The 17310-nt window shown below is 35.4% G+C and overlaps 3 protein-coding genes across 3 annotated transcripts; all 3 read right to left on the bottom strand.

The window, feature by feature from the left end:
* Positions 1-1768: 1768 nt before the first annotated feature.
* LOC130048827 (neuronal acetylcholine receptor subunit beta-2-like) lies at positions 1769-8471 on the bottom strand. The gene is made up of 2 exons (XM_056145899.1): positions 8413-8471; positions 1769-3111 (listed from the first exon to the last, which is right to left on the bottom strand). Exons 1-2 carry the CDS (start codon positions 8469-8471, stop codon positions 1938-1940), a joined length of 1233 nt encoding a protein of 410 aa, XP_056001874.1. The 3' UTR covers positions 1769-1937.
* A 3003-nt stretch (positions 8472-11474) lies between these two features.
* LOC130048826 (neuronal acetylcholine receptor subunit alpha-6-like) lies at positions 11475-12675 on the bottom strand. Its single transcript, XM_056145898.1, is given in 2 exon segments — positions 11475-12188; positions 12190-12675. Coding segments are annotated over 2 exon segments (1200 nt in total).
* Positions 12676-16031: 3356 nt separating this feature from the next.
* Positions 16032-16751, bottom strand: LOC130048825 (uncharacterized). Its single transcript, XM_056145897.1, has one exon. It carries the CDS (start codon positions 16749-16751, stop codon positions 16032-16034), a length of 720 nt encoding a protein of 239 aa, XP_056001872.1.
* Positions 16752-17310: the final 559 nt, after the last annotated feature.

Below are 17310 nucleotides of genomic sequence, written 5' to 3'. Positions count from 1 at the left end.
TATGTGATAGTCCCACAATTTCTATTCATCGGTGTGATAAATGGTTTTAAATGAAGTTTATTTCATCTCATTGCAATTACATGTTCAAGGGCGGATCCAGAGGGGAGTCAAGGGGGTCCGGGCCCCCCTTTTTGCGGACCCCCAAAAATTGAGTTATTCAATGTTAACGAGACTTTGAGTCAAAATGATATGAAAGGTGGATACTTACATGTAATTGCATCATTCAAATATCAACACCAGTATATGATTTAATTCTACGATAAATAAGACGAAACACTGATATATTTTTACGATATTTTCTTCAGATACAAGTCTCACTTCAGAATTCTTAAAAAGTATTTAAGTATATGTAACATGAAAGTTCTGTTTAAGAAGTAGACAATTTAAAAGTGAAAACGAAGTGCCAGGAAATGCTCAGAATGCAGGATTTTGCACCATTTACCGCATAGTTTCTAAGGACCAACACCCCATACCTATTGGGAGTAACCTTTAAATAAATTTCTAAAATCAAAAATCAGGTCTGAATATGTAGATAACAATGACTAGAACTGGGGAAACAAGTGGAAATAAATTAAGCATTTTCGTGTATAAATTGTCTCAAGATCCCCCTAAAATGCTATGTATACAAGCAAAAGGTGTCAATGAGGTGGGAGTGGCGATTGTGAAAAGTACCTAAAAGATCAAGTGCTAGGACACACACCCCCCCCCCCTTTTTTTTTTTTTTTTTACAAATTCCTGGATCCGCCTATGAACTCTATTGTTAAGTGGAAATATTGAGTTCTCCATGGGTAAAAATAAAGATCATTCAAAGCAGATCAGATGCAATATATTCTCAAAATCTTTAAACTACAGAAAAAGGGTTTTTTCTATCTCATAGAGGTATATACTAGTACAATTTGACTTCGCCTGATTTGACTGAAAATTGATGTGAAGGATTTGAGGTAGCTCATTACACTAAAATTGTATTTAATGGCTCGTTAAAGCACCTTTAAAGTTTTATGAAATATAATTACCATCGAAAAAGGGATACAAGCTCTCAATTATTCTAAATGATTTTTTAGTGATTTCCCGGGATGAAAAAAAAAGATGTTTCGTTTACAAATAAGAGATTCTAGAGTCAAAATTTCCCTGTGATTTGGTGCATAATATAAATATCTAATAAAACATGTCTAAAGGTTTCAGATATAATGCGCATTCTAATATTTTAGAGGAAAAAAAATATTGATGAAAAATTGAAATCGTTGTTAATACATGTATGTTTTAAATCTACGGATAAAATTTTACATTAGTTAGAAATGAGATATTCCTAATATTTACAGAAGAGACGTATTACAGATATTTATTCATCAAGATTCATCCGCGCATTGTTCACAACTGAGTCGCATTCACACGGAAATGACGAACATTACAATGGGTAAAGTAATCAATGACAAAAACTTTAGAAATGTAAATAACAACTTGACGTCAGAAATGAAGCAGATTATCCAGTCAACATTTACTTCTTTTTCGTTTTGTTGTTTTGTTGTTTTGGTTTTTTTTTTTTTTTTTGGTTTTTTTTTTTTGGTTTTTTTTTTCTTTCTTTCGTTTTTTGGCTCCAAAATTTAAATATTTTTACACTTGGTTACGAACAAATTTACAAATGTATCAACCAAATCATGTTTTACTCAAAAGGATCATATGTAGTAACAGTAGAGATTACATTCCCAAATTCGCTCTATACAAAATGTATTTCTTTGTATCTAAATAAAAAAAATTAAAACCTGAGTCAAATAATAAGATATCCATGACGTAATATCTTAGGCTCAAGAACACGTTTTATATATACAAATCTAACCCATTTATGGGGTCACATCAAGCTATTATTATCATTTGGTTTGTATCACTTTTTCACTTTTCTATGACATAAGCGACGAATTGTCGGATTGCTTTATTGCCCGTTATGTTCCATTCTCCATTAACGATACCACACAAACCGTGCTAATGAGGTACACTAAGGAATAGATACCGAACATAAGAAAATCTATCGCAGACGTGACGTCATTCCAAGACATCTTTACATCGTCCTCATCGTCAGCAAAATTCTTTTCTTTTACATCATCAAGAGGGATGACAGTATTTCCCTTCATAACCTTGTTCTTCCTCAATTGACAATGCGAAAGCTTCACAATTAATTGGAAAAATCCATTCACATTTTGACCTTCATCTTTGTGACGTAAGCGAAGCTGCAGTGAGGAAACTATCAGAGCTATTCCTCCCATGATGATCTGAATCTGTAGGTAAGACGTAAGGTATGGAGTGGTGTCTGAGTTTGCTGGAAGTTCCGAACTAATGATCGTCAGAAATACCATGAATCCAAGCGCTACTGTAATAGAGTACGACATCTTCTCTCCAGCATCGGCAGGAATTACGAATACAAGAATATTCAGAATTCCAAGAAACAAAATTGGTAGAACTATATTTCCGACGAAGTGCGAAGGCTTTCGTTTTAAATTGAGACTGTACGTGATGACGGCGTTACTTCCGGAATTGTCTATATTTTGATTGGTCGACACAATTTCCCATATGCTGTTGCTCTGATACTGATCCCTTGCCACTGCATCCTTAGCGGAGGTTAAATTTACTTGAGACGAATAATGCGACCACAGAGTGAAAACAATGTCGCAAGTTTGGGTATCGAATGGAAAATACGTCACGTCTATAGAACATTGGGATTGAAACACCTGGTAAGGTTTCCAAATTACGTCTCCACTTAATGCCAGCAGGATATTGTAAAACGAGCCGCCCAGTTCCTTAAATTCTGTAAATCCATTTTTCAGAACCAGATCCGGTTTCCATACCAGGGTTTGGGGTAACATCAACCTGTACACAGGAAATGCTGACGGATCCCACGTCAGGAATTCGTCCCGCCATTCTAGAGTGAGATACGCCGTAGTTACTAATTTCTCCTCCAGTTCATCCAGCTTGTTAATACCCATCAAATGGAAGGACACTTTTAGCTCCGTTGCCAATGATTGATCCGTCGATGGACGAAGTGTGTTGTCGTACGTATTGGTTTCAAACAGATATTTCGTCAAGTTTTTGACCACGTCAGCTGAATATCCAAATACATGACTTCATAAACTCAACATATAAAGTGCACGGAGCAACATTGATGCACAAAGTTGCATTATTATCTGAGACCATTGAAAACCTATCCAATACAATCCAGTTTTAAACACAGATTTTTGTCAAGTTCCTGACCATGCCCACCAAGGGTGGTTGCGTAAAACTTACTCAAAATATTATTGAACACCGTCGTCGAACATAATTGCACTGAATTTCGAAACTTGAAACCTGTTTCATTCAAGAATAGAAAATATAGTTCACGATTTTAAACTTATTAGCAAAGTTACAAGAAACCATTTTCAGCATGTGTGGGTTGTACGAAGGTATTTAATTCTTTTATGCAGCTTTAAATCATCCTTCAGGACAAGTTAATCCGTAGAGAGGTGAACAATACAGAGAGAGAAATTCTGCTTTGATTTTACATGAACTTGAAGATGAACTCCTTACATCTGATTCAATAGTTCAATGATGATAATTTGAAGATTGTTTATATATTTATAGATAGAAAAGACATTGTAATTGTATTTTCTTCTACCGATGTGACCTTGTCTTCAAAAGAGCATCATTAGATACTTCAAATCTATCGTTATATCATCATTCCATATATATATATATATATATATATATATATATATATATATATATATATATATATATATATATATCCAATAATAAAAGTCATAATTTAATTAAAGCCGAAAGCGCTAACAGTGAAATGTTCTTCGAGTTTTGTGTTTCTTGACTTTTATTATTGGATGTATTTACTGTATCAAATACCGAATTCTTTATTTACAAACTATATATATATATATATATATATATATATATATATAGATAGATAGATAGATAGATAGATAGATAGATAGATAGATAGATAGATAGATAGATAGATAGATAGATAAACGAAATTATAAATAAAACCAAATAATGAAAATATAATGAAGGTATTTTACTCCAAATCAATATATATATATATATATATATATATATATATATATATATATATATATATATATATATCTTTTGATTTGGAGTAAAATACCTTCATTATATTTTCATTATTTGGTTTTATTTATAATTTCGTTTTTCTTTTCATGTCACAGTTAAACAATGTAACTTAAATAAGCACGAATTGGGTACCTTTATTAGCTGACCTGGTTTTGTCTTCTTATGCGGTAGAATTTATTCAAAACCTTTTATGAAAGAAAAAGTCTTGTTGTGGCGTTCAAACTGATATTTATATATGTCGAGTACGCTTTATATATTAATGATACCTACTTCATTCAAACGTCAATTCTATATATCAGCGGCGGATTTAGAGAGCCGGCGCACCCCCCCCCCCCTAAAATTTTCAAATTTAAGGTAAATCGAGGTATCGGAAAATGTATTAAACGATAAAAGATGCAATAATTTCTTCCACTCCCGGAAAAATAAATGAGAAAATCCTTTGATTTCTTGAATTACTTTATTGGGAGAACTTAATTTTTTTCAAAAAAACCCTTAAAATTTGGGTCATTTTATTAATTTCACCTTATTAAAATGATAGAAAATAGTACAAATGACTTAATAGGAGAAATATTTCAAGCCCCATAAAATCTGTAAAATCCAGAACCCCCTACCTCATAAAGTGGCGCCTTCCGTAACCACAATTCCTCGATCCGCCCCTGTATATCCCTTTAGACTCAAAATAAAAAACACCAGTCTCATATATCTGCTTCATAGTTAAGCATATAGACGTTAACGGCGAACTAACAACTAACCTTTATGACAAACGGGATGGCCTCAGCTTCTCCATCGTCAACTCCCCATATTTATGTAGCAAAATTCCATTATCACCTGCATATTGTGTTTAAGCCTCTCAATTGATAAAATATGTGAGAACATGTACATGTACTACTTATGGCCTCGCTGCCCTTCTCGTTTTTATGACACAGCGAGATCCCTCTGCATATATATACATACTTGGCGACAACAGAATGCAGACTTTTAACCACTCTAACACCAGAATAACAATTCTGGAATTCCAAGCCCTCCACCTCAGTTAGATAACCACACAACAAGTTTCCCGATACAGACCCACATTGTAGCCGAATATTCAACAGACTTTAATGCATTTCTTGACTAGGAGGTTTAGCTTGAGGTGTAAACATTCCATACCGAGGGTAACGAAATGTTTGACCACGGAATAACAAATTCATCTAAACCTACAGAACAATGATGAGTCGGTTTCCAGGAACCTCAAGTCTCTCCGTTATACATGTTCTAAAACAATATCTTTAAAAGAAAAACTATATTCACCCAGTTTTTAAAACGGTTCATATGTCTGCTTCTGTAGTGTCAATACCATCATATTCCAAAGTAGTTTTAGTTCCACGGTTTTGGGAATACATTGAAAATTGTGAAGCTTGAACTATAGTTAAATTTGCGCTTCATACAGTTTATTAAAGGAGCTATTTGCATAGGGGTGAGGTTTTTCCCTATAATAATTCCGTTGACCGTGAAGGTGCAAGAATTCCGACTCGAGTTGGACTTAAGCTAAAGGATCAATTCAGGGTAACAAAAGAAAGAATAACTTTTTCTGTCTTTTCAAAAATCTCATCCATATTCGTTCCAGTTTATGATTTTATGCCAAGCATCTATTCTATTTTGATTATTTGGGTTTTAACACTCCGGACGTCCAGTAGAACATGGAAGTGGTATTGTAAGAATTAAAATAGTTCTTATAAAATAACATTCATAGGGAAAATTACTTACAGAAACTCTATCTTCTGTGTTCATCAACAAAAATGAATATTGCATCCATGAGGTGCAAAAATTTCTCGAAATGAAATACCTACCATGACATTTTGTATAATACATGTAATTCTGGATCATTTTATTTCAGTTGAAATTACAGAATAATTGGAGAGATTAAATTCAAAACTACGTGTCGACATTTACCAGCAAAGCAAGACATCCTTCAGAGAAAAGGATTTCTCACATATGGGTTTATTCAATCATGATAGGAACTAGTCTCGTTCGATTTTCTGTTGAGAGTTGCTGCCCCTTGCAAGTGAAGTGGCCAACTGCACACTTCCTTAGTAACGAATTAACTAATTTTAATAAGTAAGTCATGTAGCAGTATTTATCGACAGATACAAATTATGCAGCGGGTGACTTATAGATAAAAAGACAGAAATTGACATTCTGTTCCCAATTGCTCTAGAATCATAAACATAGTTCCATAAAATTACCCAAAGGGCCATAACTCTGCATTTTCAACTCGAATAACATGTTCACGGTAAGCATTAGATATTGATCACCGTTCGTTAGATTTTCACTTTTTCATACTTGGTATAATCACGTGATTAGATACCAGATCTTCTGAGTGGCCTAGGATCTAAGTATCAACAGGTGCTTGCCAAGAAAGGCAACTCTAAAACTCTGCATAGTTGCATCTGAAGAAAAATACATAAATATGCGTTACATGTACATATAATATGCTGTCATTTTCAGCCAACTTCTGTTTGAAATTTTATCGTTGACTTTTCAGTGACCTACGCCGCCGAAATGTCGAACAAGGTCAAAGAAGGGATATTATATATGTCAGTGGCGGATTTAATGGGGCGCAGTCCCCCCTCCAATTATTTGAATTGAAGGTCAATCGTTGTCTCTCTTTGTTTAAAGAAAATGTAATATTTTCTTCCACTCTCGGAGAAATAAATGACAAAATCTTTTAATTTGTTTAATTATGTTTATTGGGAGAACTTGCATTTTTTCCAAAAACTCTTTAAGATGTGCGGCATTTTATTAAAATGTACTTTAATTCACCTTAATTTTCAAAAATGACAAAAAATAGTAAAAGTGTCTACATAGGAGACAAGTCTTGTAAATCTGTAAAATCCAGAAGCTTCCGGAGGCGACACCCAGACCCCCTGCCTCATAATGTTGCGCCCACCTAATGGCAATTTCTGGATCCGCCCCTGCATGTTTTCTATGGTTGTTTCGAACTTGACTAGATATATAGTGCTATATAGTGAGACTTCCTCCCAAACTATCAATAGTGATACAAACATCCCCATGTGCTTGGTCTGGAAGACTGGCTATAGTATATGCATTAAGTGAGTCATCTGTGGTGCGCCACAATTAACATAAACTCAAATAATTGAAAATATCTTTTAAATTACTAATAATTATTTCAAGATATCATCAATTTAATTATTGCACACAATAATTGAATGAAGGAGGTACTCATAATCGCCATAATGGCCGACTTCCTTTTAAAACATGGATGACAAGATAAATATCAGCCTGAAAATATAGATATCAGCAATATTTGTCTATTCATTTAAAAAATAATCACCTAGCTGAGTAGCTCAGTAGGTTAGCACGTCAAATACTGAACTGTAGATCGCGGGTTCGAATCCAGCAGGGGTTTTATTTTTTTTTTCAGATTGCCTCAACTAAACCTGCAGTTTTCAATTTCAAAATATTGTTCAACACATCCTCCACTTTTCATCCCTATCAAATTTCTCTGATGTAGCACACCTCCTGAGTAATAATTGATTTGATGCGCGTTTTAATTAATTAATGAGAATCATTTTCCTCATTATAGAATTGATACTGTACCCGTATTAATTGAATTATTGCTCTCTTCAACTGAAATGTAACACACATCAAATGAATTGATATCTTAAAATGATTATAGATATAGTCAAATAATTATAGATATCTTCAATTATTTGAGTTAATTTGTCGCTCCATAGTCATCCCCCTTAAAGGAGTGGCTATATCCTCTAACCCTAATGTGTAAGGACACAGTGTATGGGCAGACAAATACGTACTTATATTAGATTATATTTAAACGAAATTTCCTACATCCATGTATCAGCAGCCCCACTGTTGTCCCACCGAACCTCCGGGGGCCTCCGGGGACCTCCGGGGGGCATGTATTGAACAAATTTTGATCTATTCTATGTCTGGAAGCTTCTATGTCAATTTCCACTTTTCTAGCCCAACGAATTAAAAGAAAGATTTATAAAGGAAAAACAAGTGAAAGATTTTAGTTCTCCTACTCTTGAGAAAATACATGTACTGCAAAGTTGAAGTGTAACCTAACACCCAGGGTAAAATAGGAAGAGTATTTTCTTTTCTTACACTAAATACATAAAAAAAAAAACTACAGTAGTTTAAGCTAAATTTAAAAGGATTTCCATACGGTGATAGACAATTAATAAAAGAGTGAATAGAGGATAACTTTTGATTTTCAGTAAAGGTCACAAACACTCCTCTGAATCCTCCACCACACTTCCGAAAGGGGGAACCTACTGAAGGGGGTTCCACTCTGTACCATCAAGGGATTCATTCCATGTCCCTACTGGAAGCATTACGGCGGACTTTTCAGACCCATTGTCTCCGAGGCTATGACCACGCACCCATCCCTATTGCACCACTCCTCATTGAGCGTCATGAAAGAACTTCATTTTCCTTTCATTAACTTATGATCATGTAGATCGGTTATATTACGACACTTCAAATTGGTGTTGTCCTTCGGATATCAAAAGAGTCATTTACAAGTTAGAATATGAAAATATTCATTTTTAACACAACCTCGTGCACTGGCCGAGAAACAATGATGTAAAATAGGACTTTTTAAAGGTACCTATACTCGTTTCCGGATATAATATTTAACTAACTTTAAAAAGTGCATGAAAGAAATTGTGCTTGTATTTCAATGACCGCGTGTAAATTATAGCGAAAAGGATTATTCCAGATAGTAAAGTAAATGAGGAAGCCTCACTATAAAGGGGGACGAATGGCTTTATAGTGAGACTTCTCCCGGGCAGTTTGGCTATATAGTGAGGCTTCTCTGGAATAAGGCTCACTACATAGCCAAAATTTCACTAAATATTCAGTCTTTCCGGGAGCATCTCACTATATATCAAAGTACTGAAAGACGGGATCAAATTATTCAATGCATAACTTTCAGAAATGGTGCAGTTATGCTAATATGACAAACATATGAAAACTCTCCAGACAAATACTTTAATGAGACATTGGTCTTGAATTGCAGATTTACGAACAACTTCCTATTCGTGTTTTTATATAAGAAAAGAAGTGTTTAAAATCGAAAGTTTCTTGAAGTATGTTCCTTTTTTATGGTTTTGAAGTCAAAACGAATATCTAAAGGGATGCTTGTATTGTAACCTCCTAGTCTTGTGGCCAGTTTTGTGTAATCAGTATGACCCAGAACTCGATATTCTTGGTTTTCATTTTGCCGAGATAGTTCCTTCCTTATTAAACCTCAATATCTTTGGTTTGTATCTTATAGTGAGGGTCACCACTTTAACTGAACTCATGTGAAAAAGCATGAATGCTATAATAAAGTAAATGAAAAGAAATATAGATAAAGGTATGGAACAAAATTTAATATGTCAACAGAACAGACAGATAACATATGATAGGTTGACATATGATAATATATGTTTAATAGCTTATTTTTATGGACCAACATAATGAAACCAAATGTTAAATGGCATACTTCGGAATTGCACAACACAACTTGTCAATAACACACGAAAGGTTAAACTCAAGTGGTTATGTAAACACTCCACTTCTCTTTTTAGTAAAGACATTTTCTAAACTACTAAAACTGTAAACAAGAACATGTAAATTGTAAACATTGTAACAAAATTGGTAACATAGTAATTTCAAATTTTTTGACACACATTTGGGCTAGAAGTTTCCTATGCAATGAATTTGTTTTTACATGTTACAGTCCAACATAAATAAACAGGTCCACAAGCCAGACACCGGTCTTTTCAAGTGACAAAATATACAATGTAGCATGCAGTGCTGCAAGTTCAGGCATTTTAGAATATTATGCATATACGGGTATCTGGACAATTAACAATTGTAAAAGCATTACTGTTGAATAGTAATAACATCCATACAGAACAGTTAACTATGATTGTGTAAAGAATATAATACTGTTGCAATGTCATATTTTGAGTTAATAATACAGACTGATGCCTGATCAGGGTTAAACAAATTGCAATGCTGGATTTTCATCGCTATTTTCAGTATCACAGAAAAGGTTATAATGAGATAGACATGCAAACACTCTAAACTTGTATAAAACAAGATGTGTTTGTGAAACACAAAATGCCCCCGATAATGGCCAATTCCGAAGATGACCAAGGTCGCAAAGACAAATATCTTGGTACCAGTAGAACGATCTTGTCACAGGAAATGCTCAAGTGCAATATAAAAGCTCTAATATTAGGTCAAACTCCAAGGTTAAGGTCACAGGATCAAAGCTGTTGGAACCCACAAAACGGCCTTTTCAGAAGAAATACTCAAATGAAATATCAAAGCTCTAGCTCTTACTGTTCAAAACTTATTGGTAAGGTTAAAGTTTTTTAAAAGTAGGTCAAACTTCAAAGTGGTGGTCACAGGATAAAAAATATTGATATCCATGGAAAGGTCTTGTCACAATAAATTCTAATGTGATATATCAAAGCTCTATCACTTACTGTTCAAAAGTTAAAAGCAAGGTTAAAGTTTTCAAAAAGTAGGTCAAACTCCAAGGTCAAAGGCTAAAACATGTTGGTACCCACGGAATGGTCTTGTCATAAGGAATACTCATGTGAAATATCAAAGCTCTATCACTTAATGTTCAAAAGTTGTTAGAAAGGTTAAAGTTTCAGACAGAATCACAGAATGACAGACAGTACAAAATCAATATGCCCCTGATCTTCGATCTCGGGGGCATAAAAATAGTTTCTAAACTACTAGAACTGTAAATATGTACATGTGAATTGTAAACATTTTCACAAATTATTTACATAATTTCAAATTGTTTGACACACATTAGGACTAGAGGTTTCCTATGCAATGAACGATACATGAATGTGATAGTCAATCATAGATATGCAAATCCACAAGTCAGGCATCTCTTTTTAAATAATATAATATAAAGACTTGTAAATTATATAATTTCCAAATATTATGCATGAAAGATGTGTATGGTCGAGTTGTAGTTTAGAAAATTTTGCACGCTTGCATTCACGAAGTAAAAATATTCATGTATTTTATATAGTTTATAAGTATAAAGCTTGGAATGGCCGCAATAGGTATTTAGTGTGATAATGACCTTGACCTTTGGCCTTTGGATTTAAAAAGCAACATGAACCTTGCATGTCATCAGGATTTAAACTAAAGAAAGGTGATAATTACTGCTCTACCGCATATAATAATTTCTACAAATGTGCTTGAGGAGTTGAATATAATTCTTCTCTAATCATCTTATTCTTCTTACAACATTAAACCGTTTTCTCTAATACAGCAAACTACACCAGTAAAGTGAGTGATTCCAGTTCAACAAGTTATCAAATACCACGCTCCAGTTTAGCCATCACACCAATTGTGCTAATGAGGTATACTAAGGAATATATAACAAACATCAGAAAATCTATCGCAGACGAGACGTCATTCCAAGACACGTTCTTTTCCTCCTCGTCCTGGGTCAGATTCTGTTCTTTCTCCCCACCAAGTGACACATCATTGTGAGCAATCGCATTCTTGTGCGTCGGTATTTTGCAGAGCGAAATTTTCGAAATTAATTCAAAAATTCCATTGACCTTTTGACCCTCATTTCTGTGACGTAAGCGAAGCTGTAGTGAGGATACAACCAAAGCAACACCTCCCATGATGATCTGAATCTGTAGGTAAGAACTGATATACGGAGTGGTGTCCGAGTTTGCAGGAAGTTCCGAACTAATGATCGTCAGAAATACCATGAATCCAAGCGCTACTGTAATAGAGTACGACATCTTCTCTCCAGCATCGGCAGGAATGACGAACACAAGTATATTTAGGATTCCGAGAAACAAAATTGGTAGTACAATATTTTGAACGAAGTGCGAAGGTTTCCGTTTTAAACGAAGACTGTATGTGAGAACAACGTTTTTTGTTGAGCTGTCTCGCTTTTGGCTGGTAGACACAATTTCCCACACACTATTGCTTTGGTACTCATCCCTATCTATTACAATGTCAAAAGTATCCACCGTTACTTGGTACTCAGTGTGTGACCATAATGTAAAAAACAATGTTACAGGTTTGGGTATCAAACGGAAAATACGTAACGTCTATAGAACACTGAGATTCAAACACTTGATACGGTTTCCATTTGACTACTCCGTCATCTTTGACAAGGACGTAATAAAACGAACCACCCAGCTCCTTGAATTCGGTGAATCCGTTTTTCAAAACCAAATCCGGTTTCCATATCATGTTTTGGGGTAGTGACAGCCGATACACAGGGTATTGTGAAGTGTTCCATGTCAGGAATTCGTCTTGCCATTCCACGACAAGATACGCCGTACTGACTAACCTCTTCTCTACCTCGTCCAGCCTGTTTATGCTCATCAAGTGGAAGCTCACAGACAACTGTGTTGCCGAAGAATGGTCCATCGACGGACGAAGCGTTTTATCATAGACATTGGTTTCAAACAGAAGCTTTGTCAGATTCCTGACGACATCCACGTGATATCCCGACACAAGGACTGATAAACTCACGTTCAAAATCATACTGAAGAATATTGTTGTACATCGTGGCATTTTATACATCTTCAGAAATTCAATCTTACTAAGATAGAAATTAGTATTACATGTATATAGCTCAGCAATTTCAGCTGATGCCCAATGCTGCGAGAATGAAAAGTGATGTTAATGTTTAAACTCCAATGGATGAAGTATTGATTTTAAAAGTAAATATTTTCGGATCATACCAACGATATTTGATGGGTACTATGACGTTCCGTGACGACAACGCTGTACAATTAGAAAACAACCGATTTCATTATTAGAATTATTTCCAAGGCACCATGTAAATATTTGTTCAACAAGATCTCTATTTGATGATAGACAATGCATTGAGGGGTAAATAGTGCAGGAATTAAATGGACATCGTGAAGCTTCTCAAATTATCACAATGACCCATAGTAGGAAATAAATTGACTGATCTATGAATTTAATTGACTTGACCACAGCGATATGAAAGGGACACCCCGCCCACCCCTATCCCCTTTTGTGACCCAAAATAGAAGAAAAACACTAGTAAACAAGAAGCTATATTATATGTACAAAAAAGTGCATAACGGAAAAATAAATCAATCATTTGTCTTCATTTCTTGACTCTATTATGTATAAAGCTATAGCTAGAATAACGCAAAAAAGTGACCTCAAATGCCTGAAAACCCTGGAGCCCCCAGACCTCCAGCCCTCTTTTGTAATAAATCATGGATCCGCCACTGACCTCCACCACAGTTTTGTAGGCGTGACCGGCGAACAGTGGATTTTTACTCCTCTTGGTATATACATGTATTGACCAATTTTCAAAAATATTTTCTACAACCGCATAGCTGTAAGAAAACTAAATAGTGATGTAGGGCAGGAACGCCTCTACCAAAATAGTAAGTTTCATGATCCCCGGGTAGATGTTCTGATTCCAGGACAGAACCAAACCTGGTATGTAGTGTTTATTTGTAAGACATTTAAATAACATCTTCATTAGTGCTGTTGATATCAAATCGACACTAAATGGATATTTAGAAAGAGCAGGTAATAGTTTACCAAAATTGTAAATTTAATGATCCCCAGGGGTAGGGGTTTTGGTATCAGGGTGGGTGGGGCCAAAATGGTCAGGTATTAGATGTGTTAAGAATTGATTATTTTTTACTACAAATCCAATTCGTTTGAAATTTAATATGAAGCATATTTTGGACAAGGATTTTAAATTTCTTTTAAAATCCTGAATTTTAAATTTCAGGATTCGTAAGAGGTGGGGCAAAAATTGACAAATTTTCAAAACTCTTCTCTACAACCGCACATCTGCAAGAAAAACTAAATCCATAGTGATGTGGAATAGGGAGTTCGATCTCTACAAAAATTGTAAATTCCATGATCCCCGGAGGAGAGATTCTGACCTCAGGGTGGGGCCAGAACTTAGTATCATATAGTGTATATATGTATAATATTTAAATAATACCTCTTTAATGCTATTGATACTAAATTCGAACTGAATAGATATTTAGATAGAGTAGGCCGTCCTTTATCAAAATTGTCAGTTCTATTATCCCAGGGGGGTAACGGCTTTGGTTCCAGGATAGGGCCTTTATCATAGTGATTATTGTCTTTTTTTTATTTGAAAGACTTCTCTATGTCTGCTGATACGGTATAAAACTCTTGCATATTTAGGAAAAGCAGGAAAGGATGTACCAAAATTGAGAATTTCGCAACCATAGGGTTTAAAATCTAAGACAGGTCCAAATTGTCATCTGGTGTTAATGTTTAATATACATCGTATTCTGTAAAGTCTTTCATCTGTATGGGCACTGTAATGTATTTCTATGTATGACTTATCTAGTAATGCATGTTCGAGTTATCTATCTTGATTGTTTTTACTTCCAAGTTGGTGTTTCTAAATAAACCGATTAACTACATCTTAACGGTGTCTGACTATACCAGGTGCAACTTGAACATTACATGGTGTCAGAAGAAACTCAGAATGGCAACTCTTTCTTTCGATGTTTCAGGGGCATTTAATGTTTAAGAACACATCGTGTTTTATACTGTTGCTAAATACAATATATTAGAATTTACCTTATATATGCAGTTGAGATCTGCAGTCTCGATTAAAGTCAGCATTTCGCAAATTCTATGGTCGTTATAACAATCGAGTTCGTCAATACAACCTCGCATTGGGTCAAATGCTGTCTGACGTGTTTCATACCGATTGTTAAGCCGTTCTTGGCACACTGATTTGGACTGCGGATAACTCCGTTTACCTGATCAGGATATGGGGCTCACGGCGGATGTGACCGGTCAACAGGGGATGCTTACTCCTCCTAGGCACCTGATCCCACCTCTGGTGTGTCCAGGGGTCCGTGTTTGCCCAACTATCTATTTTGTATTGCTTGTAGGAGTTATGAGATTGATCACTGTTCGTTATATTCACCTTGCATACTGTTACTTATTAACTCCCATAAATGGGAAAGTAATTATATCCCAGAAAACTAGGAGAGGGGTCAACGCCGCGAAATATCCCTTGAAACTTTGTCCCACGTTAATTTTATCAACATGCTTGACTTGATTAATAAAGTTTTATCTTTTGTATTCCTGACTTTACTTGTCCTTTGTCCAATGTACAGACTTGGGAGACCCACATAAGTTGCTTATACGTGAAAACAAAAGAAACGCAACAGCACTATGTAAATATTTGTTCAGCAACATCTCTATTTGATATTAAGACTTTTATGATAGAAAATACAAGGAGGTAATCAGTGTTTGAATTAAATGGACAGCGTAAAGCTTTTCAAATTATCACAATGACCCAGATTAGGAAATAAATTGACTGATCTATGAATTTTAATTGACTTGACCACAGCGATATGAAAGGGACACCCCAATCCACCACTATCCCCTTTTGTGACCAAACAGAGAAGAAATATATTAATAAAACAAAAAGCTATATTACATATACAAAAAAGTACATAAAGGAAAAACAAATCAATCATTGTATTTATTTATTGACTTTATTATCCTTAAAGTATAGCTAGAATAACCTATAAAAACAACATCAAAAGCCTGAAATTCCTGAAACTAAAACAACAAAAACAACAGTTGATAAGGCCTGGGTTCCACTGTGAATATTTTTTTTCTTTTATAAAGAGGGCGGGAGAGCTGTCAATCAATGGATTTTGTTCACAGTAAAAATAAAATCACACTAGGAATATAAAATATTACAAGAAGAAACTAACTAAATTATCAATGTTAAACAAAACAACTCTGTATAAATACATTTCGTATGAAGTAAACATTGTTGTGTAAATATCATCAAGAGCAATGTGTGAACTCTGTCATTATCTGTATGTGATATCATGTGTTTATTTCATGTACTGAATCACTTTCACTTCTGACTGATATAACCCTACCCACAGCCTCCCCTTACTGTCCACGCTCAGTCCATCAGGATAATCTAGTCCACAATTGTCCACACATCTCAGGAACTGTCCGTTCTGATCCAGGATGTGTAGACAGTCATTGTTCATATCTGCCACAATGATCTGACCCATGGAGTCTGTCACTATGTGTTTAGGATTAAATGACTTCCTCCTCCTGGCTGGTGTACCATCGTATCGGAAACGAACTCTTCCTGACTTGTCCACCACGACCATGGAGGAAGCATTACGATCAGAGGCACAGATGTCTCCATTGTTGTTCTCCACCACATACAGCAGGTATTTCCCTCCATTATAGATTGGTTCTCCTTCTTCATCTCTATATATTTCCTGTTTCACTGCGTGTCCCTGATAATGTACAATTTTATATTGGCTTTTATCAGTAGTACACACACTGACCAGAATGCCCCCTGACTTAGTACAGCATAGTTGACCTGGATGCCAGCCCTGTGCTGTAGTTATCAGTGTTTCTATTCTCTCGTGTCTGACAATGTTCACAGTTCTCTTGGGACCATCACTGTATACCAGTTCTCCCTGTCTGGTCACTGTGATGTCACTAGGCCTGGTTTTACATGTGGTGGTGACAGTGTCCCGTACAGCCCCGTGTATGTCAACACGTCTTATGGTTTTATCTTTACCACTCATCCACTCCCACACAGGAAACATTGAATAGAGGATTAACTCCAGTGGGAATGGTTGTAATTGATTTGGCTTGCTCTAGCAGCATTTGTAAAGATAAATAGGAGACTTCGTCTGTCAGACTGGACAGTGTTGTTTGTGTCAGGCTAGCCTTGTAGCTTTCTAATTCCAGGCTGAGTTATCTACCTTGGACTGTGTTGGTTTTGAGTGATGGCAATTTGACATCAATTTCAGTAGGCATGTTTCTGTATCCCTCGAGTTTGGATTTGTAGTTGGTGACTGCAGAAACATTATTTGACTTCAGAATTTCTTTGTTTTGTTGGACTGTTTGGGTCATGTCTGGAATTTGATTTTTTATTTTGGATTGGTGAGAGTTTAGAGCAGCCAGGAGATTCTCCTTCATGGATTTCATTAAAGAACCAAACGTATTGAAAATGGTGTCGACTTCTTGGTGCCAGAATTTTCTGTGCTTTTCTTTTTCTTTGTCCAGTTCATCAAATGCGGCCATTATAATGGATATTTTGCTTTCCGTTTCTTCGGTTTTCTTCTGGTACAGTGGAATAAT

Source organism: Ostrea edulis, chromosome 7 (assembly GCF_947568905.1).
Source record: "Ostrea edulis chromosome 7, xbOstEdul1.1, whole genome shotgun sequence".
In the NCBI taxonomy this organism is placed as follows: Eukaryota; Metazoa; Mollusca; class Bivalvia; order Ostreida; family Ostreidae; genus Ostrea; species Ostrea edulis.
This window is presented reverse-complemented; position numbering and strand designations above follow the sequence as displayed.

Excerpts from the sequence above, each read along its gene's own strand:
- LOC130048827 (XM_056145899.1), bottom strand. The coding sequence starts at position 8,471 with ATGCTTCCAGTAGGGACATGGAATGAATCCCTTGATGGTACAGAGTGG. Across the intron at positions 3,112-8,412 it reads ACAGAGTGGAACCCCCTTCA|TCATGTATTTGGATATTCAG; the intron begins GTAGGTTCCCCC and ends GAGTTTATGAAG.
- LOC130048825 (XM_056145897.1), bottom strand. The coding sequence starts at position 16,751 with ATGAGTGGTAAAGATAAAACCATAAGACGTGTTGACATACACGGGGCT.